Raw genomic sequence first — 6,000 nt, 5'->3', positions numbered from 1 at the left:
AAATGGGAGGAGTTCCAGCGCCAGCGCCAGTCGCCAAATGTTCACGGTGCCGAAGACAAAGTACTGCAGCAAGGAGTGTCAGAAGAGCGCTTGGGTTTACCACCGCCACTGGTGCCATTCTTCCCCCGAACACTAGCCTCCACAGCCTTGAATATATATTTCTTATACCGACGAGTTTCATTTGTTACGAGATGCCGATGCCCATACCACTATCAAGTGAATCTCACGAGGTTGTCTACACCATCTCGATTCACCAGCCTAATTTGCATCGTTTCCGTCTTTTTTTTCGTTTTCTTCTCTGGCATTTTTCGCACGATTCCCCTCTTGTTCCTTCATAGTTTCATTTTGGATATTAGCAAGCCTGCCATTCTTCGGCTTAAAAAAATACCCTCCTTTCTCCGCCCTGTATATTTTCACCCTTCATGCTTGATTCTGCATGGCACGGCACACATCTTCATACCATCTAAGCCATCTTAAGCGTCTCTCCTTGGCCCATTGGCAAATAACAAGTGGCCGTTATACCATACATACCCCGGTACTCCCTTTCCTGCACTGCATTACTATCGCGTATCATTATTATATTGCGTTAAACCCCCCCGATACCTCTTTGCCGGCAACGATCAAGCCAGCATCGAAGCATAGTTAAAGCATATACCATCCATGATAGCGTTTTCTCATCGATTTATCCCCTGCCTGTCCTTATTCCCTTCCCCTAGTCTGCTCATCAGTTCATCGTCCCCTTTCCTACGCAGTAATTTTTCCGTCTTAATTGTTCTATTTGTTTATAGTACCTACACATCTCGAACTTGCCGAGCTATCTGTCCTTACTTTCCTTAATGTGTCATCATCATCGCCCTGTTTTTGGCTTCACCTCGCATTATCATGTCCTTTTGTCCGTTCCGTACTATCATATCATATCCCTGGCTGCATTTGATGCATTTTCACGCATGTGACGTAATAGGTATTGGTTAGGCTGGGTGGGAAAGGGGGGGGGAGGTTGCTCAATAGGATATTTTCATTTCTCCTTTCCTACATCTCTCTCCTTGTCTTCTGTTGTAAGTAGTAGTAGCATTATAAACAATTGATCAGCTCGTACATATGTCTACAGAACCGCGCAAGAAATAACGTGCTGCCTACCTACTCCCGCCGATAATCCGCCAGCCCACCATACGTAGCAGCCAGCCGACTCGCCAAATGCTCCTGCGCAGTCTGCACTTTAACCCCACCGCACGCGCCCTTCCGCCGCTCATCGACCAACTTGCTCGGCACGGGAACAAGCTCCGTCTCATGAACAGGATGGCAGAAATACACAACACTATACCTATCCCTCTCCCGCGCCGCACCGACAGGAAACACCACCCGATGAACAGTAGACTTCAACAGCCCACATGTCCAATGGCTCAGCAAATCACCTATATTAACCAGTACAGGCGGCGAGCCCACGCTCCCCGCCCCAACGGGCCGAACAGGCACGCCAGCCCACTCGTTAGAAGGCGTGAGTATTTCCAGCCCCGGCTGGCCATCCCGTTGGAAGAGCAGGGTGATGCTGCCGTAGTCGCTGTGCGCGCCGGCACGAACGTCAATGCCATGCTTGAAGGTTGCTGTGGCGGGAGACTTGCGGGAAGGATAGTACAGGTATCGAAGCGTGCTGCCTGACGGACCCTTGGAAGCGTCGTGTCGGCTTGAGAACCAGTCTGGTGGTATCTACTGACGTTAGTATGCTGCTACGTGGTGGGGTGGGTGGGTAGACATACCTCTAGCCCTAGCGCGAGGAGGGTGAGTAGACGACCGCATGTCTTTTGACATAGGGTCGTAAAGTGGTTGATGTCCGCTTCATGAGGGACGAGGGATTCAGGAAGGGGTTGGGAGGCTTTGCTGTTCTTGAATTCGCCAAAGTTGATTGCCCTGGTTGGATGGGAATTAACAAAATGGAAAATACCATTGAACGGTTGGGGGTATACTCTTTGAAATCTCCTCGCTGGTTTCGTTTTAAATCAGTTCGGAGTCTATAATGTGTTATGAGTTTGTTCGTACCTCTTGATGTTCTGGGTCTAGGGTCTCCTTATGCATTGCCGTCCAGCCCATGTTCTTTCTAGCATATCAGCCTGTCCCAAGGCCCAAGACCCGGACAAGAAGAATGACATACATCTTCTTTGATTTCTACTTTCTTCTTCTGCTCGATTGGAGAGGCAAAGAATTCTTCGGCCTAGGTTAAGGAGTCAGTAACTATACGTTGGCCCCTGCTTCTACATGTTGATGCTGGGATATAGATCGATTGCTCCTAGGGTATGAATACCATTTTAAACGTAGAATCTATCTCTTCTTTCGAGAAGCAGCTGCTCGCCGTATCAATGTAGAGGAAACCATACTGTATCGCTGCGTCGATCACTTCCTTGCCCACCGCGGCTGTTGTGTTGGATATGTCAATGACAGGAAGCTGAATGCGTGTCTCAGAAGCCATGATATATTAACTACCCAACGGAAGATAATAGCAAGGATATCAAATAGCAAGGATATCAGAAGGTATATATAAGTTGGACAAAATCATCCTCCTGATGAAGTCGCATCTATATATCTGCTTATCTAATCAGGTGTCTCGTGACCTCATTCCAACTCTGGCTTAGTAATCCTGACGTTCGCTGGAAACTGCAAGTTTGAAGCTTCGAAGAAGTTGAAAGTTGAAATTGAGCAAAAACTGCCGTTTTTCTCCTGCTTGCTGTTATAAACATCTTCTTCCGCTCACATCTGTCTTTTTCTCCTCATCTTTACCATCATCCGCAAGGGAAAAGCCCCATTGCGGTACGAAACCCCGGAAAACGCTTATCGCGTTGTTCGCAAAGCTCCTAGAGCTGTCCAAGCATATATAGTTCTTCTTTCCGGATACAACGATGCCTACAGTGATGTCGAGTAAGTGCTCAACATGGCTTCTCTCAGTTTATACCTCGTATAGTAGACAAAAGAAGATCGGTCGGGCTAACCTGACAATCCGCAGCTCGCCCACTCGATGAATGGGTCAACTCCCGCGCTCAAACATTCGATATAGCGACTCTCAAGAACTCTGCGATAGGCATTCATGCCACACACTACCTCGACCTCCATCTAAATCATTATGTGACGAAAGAACCCCTTCTAATTGCCCTTGGAGGCTTCCCCTTTGCCCTCCAGGCCAACATTACACGTGAACTGCAGGCTTTGAAAGCAGCGGACGTCACACCCGTTTTTGTCTTTGACGGCCTGGACGCAGGCAAGCCATACCCAGACTTCTCAGCGCAGGCAGAGAATACCAAGGCATTGAACCAAGCTTGGGAATATTATGACCAGCAACAGGCTGATCAAGTTGTCGACGCCTTCAGCGGTGCTGGTATTTATACCCCACACCCCGCACACTTTACACAACGACGCAGATATTGATACGCAATTTGAATAGGGAGCACCCATCCTGAAAGCCTGTACAGGTTCTTACAGCGGATTCTCCAAGGTGAAGGAATTAACTTTATCGTCGCACCTTATGCGGCCTCTGCTCAGGTGCGTGTTAAAAGGGAAAAAAAAAGAAAAAAAAAACAGGAAAACAAGTTGAAGCTGTGTATTTCTTACGCTGATATGTCCCCAGTTGGCCTACCTTGAAAAAGAGCCTCATAGATTCATTGATGCTGTGTTTGGCCCTACAGAGCTTTTTCTTTTCGACGTTGAAAAAATAATTACCAAGATGGATACAGAGCTTCGCCACTTTAGTTGGGTGACAAAATCCTTCTGCCAAGAGGAGCTTGGTCGTCTATCAAACGAACAGTTCACCGATCTATGTCTTCTTCTCGGATCCCCTTTCCTTCCTACATTCCCACCCTTTGAAACACCGGCATACACCGGGAAGCGAGTCAATATCAGAGATGCCATTGGGATGTTCAACTCTGCCGGAAGAAATGCACTCACCCTTTGTTCTCAATTTGAAGAGCACCAGAGAGTCCATGAACTTGACTATACGGACCGTTTTAAGCGCGCTTTCATGACCGTCAAACATCATGTCATCATGGACGCAGATGGGAAAGTTGGCCCACTTGACCCTGAAAATGCATCCTCCGACCTCCACGAGCTTATTGGCCAGCGCCTCCCCGAGGAGCTTTACTTCTACATATCGAAAGGCATACTGGGCTCACGTATTCCCAACTGGCTCACATCTGGTGAACTTTTGCTCACCCTCCCTCTCGGCACTGAGGATACTCCCGTCTATCGTCGCCTTCTCACTGAAAACCTCCCTCCAATCAGGACACAAGCACTGTGTCTCTTGTCTAACTCACTCCACCGCTTTTATCAGACAAAGGTTATCAACGTCAGGGCCTGGTACGACGATAAAACGGATAAATCAATCCATCTTAAGGATTTACCTTCAGTCAAAGACACAATATCCAGCTGGCGCCTGGGGGGGAAGCAGTTGCCAGAGAGCGTACAGAAACTTCAGGTATATATATTTATCTAGCGCCTGATAACCGTACATTCATAAGCGCTAACGGCTAGTAGGAAAATTCCCCACTCCTGACTTCTTGTCTCTCTGCGTTAAAAGATCAAGGCTTCGTTTCAAAGTCATCCTCTCCTAAAGACGCTGCAGTAAGTATTTAAGTCTAGTCATTTACCGTGGCCAACACAGACTAACCCGCGTAGCCCCTCACATCCAAACAAGAAATACTCTCCAATGTTACATGGAGATTCCTTCAGCTACGAGGCTATGTGGACACTAAACACCAGCTTACCACCTGGGGAAAAGCTCTTGAATCTGCGCTCGCCTCCCTCAAACCCTCCGATAACCTAGAGGAACCAACGTTCCTCGCTGTAGAACTCATACGCCTAGGCATCCTGAGCTCGAAGGACTGGTTCCCTAACATATCAGGTGGTCCGATGAGAGGAACTGGTGAGTTGACAACCAATTACAAGCCTACGCATCAGGCTCTAACACACCCAGTAGAGGAGGAGCAAAGGAATAATCTCCTTGTTTCGAGAGTTGCGTGCTTCGGAAAGATTCAACATAAGCCCATCGGGTACTCTGGCCCTCTTAGCAGACAACTCCTATCATTCCGTGCTCTCATCAGCACAGTACGCTCAACTCTGCGAGACTTGATGGAAGTTATCCTAGCATCTCTTTTGCTTAGCGGCGACGCTAATCGCGATCGTGATGACTGGACCGAATTAAGCCTAAGGTACGCCAAGTATGATCTAGACAGCGTCTCGTATTTTCTAACGAATATCTAGTTTACCGTTTATCGATGACAATGATTGCGGACTAGCTATTGCTGTTCGAACCTATCTAGATGACTTACCGCAGGAGCCGGAACCCACCCCCAAAGCCGTTAGAGACGAAGTCAAGGCCAAAGGCAAAGAATGGTTCCAGCACAGCCATAGCTTCTCTGAGAACTTGGACATGTCATTCCATCTCTGGGATGCGGTAAGCTCTTAAATCCCATCCTATCCATTGGTAGTGAAATAAATGCTAAACAACGATCTTAACCCTCACAGGTGTATAAAGCCGTTCAGATGACCGAGAAGGAGCCTGGGGTTGACTCTAAAATATGGGATGAGGCGAACAAATGGCTAAGCTCGCGAAGGTAGATTCCAGCATGCCCATGCAAAAAAGTTGTTAATCCCAAGCCTCTCGCTCGCCTAAATCCTTGTCACCTTTGTGACCAGAAGCTTGAACACGATCCCATATTTAACAGCTAGGAAACATATCTTATCGAGTACATATCAATATCAATATGTAACAACAACCCTACAATTGCTGACATCCGTAGCATTCTTTTATACTGAAGACAAATAAACCCACTGACGTAATAACTGATTAGTCAGCATAAGCTTAGGTGGCCTAAAACTTGTTTGCTCGCAAGCTTCAAAGCTCTCATCTAGATAATTAATATTGAAGAGTGAGAGAGAGAGACGAGTTGCTGCAAGCCAGCGTCTTTCCTTCATCTGCATCACTCTCTTCAGCAATACTTTAACGGTTCCCTGGACAGTCGA

The 6,000-nt window shown here is 47.4% G+C and overlaps 2 protein-coding genes across 2 annotated transcripts; one reads left to right on the top strand and one right to left on the bottom strand.

Annotated features, from left to right (window-relative positions):
- Nucleotides 1-1,001: 1,001 nt before the first annotated feature.
- MCYG_05125 (conserved hypothetical protein) lies at nucleotides 1,002-2,461 on the bottom strand (the record flags this gene model as incomplete). Its single annotated transcript, XM_002845210.1, has 5 exons — nucleotides 1,002-1,029; nucleotides 1,142-1,704; nucleotides 1,755-1,978; nucleotides 2,143-2,206; nucleotides 2,297-2,461. The coding sequence occupies 5 exons, from the start codon at nucleotides 2,459-2,461 to the stop codon at nucleotides 1,002-1,004; spliced, it is 1,044 nt and encodes a 347-aa protein (XP_002845256.1).
- A 427-nt stretch (nucleotides 2,462-2,888) lies between these two features.
- Nucleotides 2,889-5,595, top strand: MCYG_05124 (XPG I-region protein; the record flags this gene model as incomplete). Its single annotated transcript, XM_002845209.1, has 9 exons — nucleotides 2,889-2,907; nucleotides 2,993-3,361; nucleotides 3,428-3,525; nucleotides 3,611-4,453; nucleotides 4,513-4,599; nucleotides 4,654-4,900; nucleotides 4,955-5,186; nucleotides 5,239-5,431; nucleotides 5,503-5,595. 9 exons carry the CDS (start codon nucleotides 2,889-2,891, stop codon nucleotides 5,593-5,595), a joined length of 2,181 nt encoding a protein of 726 aa, XP_002845255.1.
- Nucleotides 5,596-6,000: the final 405 nt, after the last annotated feature.

The sequence above is a fragment of the Microsporum canis genome, genomic scaffold, assembly GCF_000151145.1.
Source record: "Microsporum canis CBS 113480 supercont1.5 genomic scaffold, whole genome shotgun sequence".
In the NCBI taxonomy this organism is placed as follows: Eukaryota; Fungi; Ascomycota; class Eurotiomycetes; order Onygenales; family Arthrodermataceae; genus Microsporum; species Microsporum canis.
This window is presented reverse-complemented; position numbering and strand designations above follow the sequence as displayed.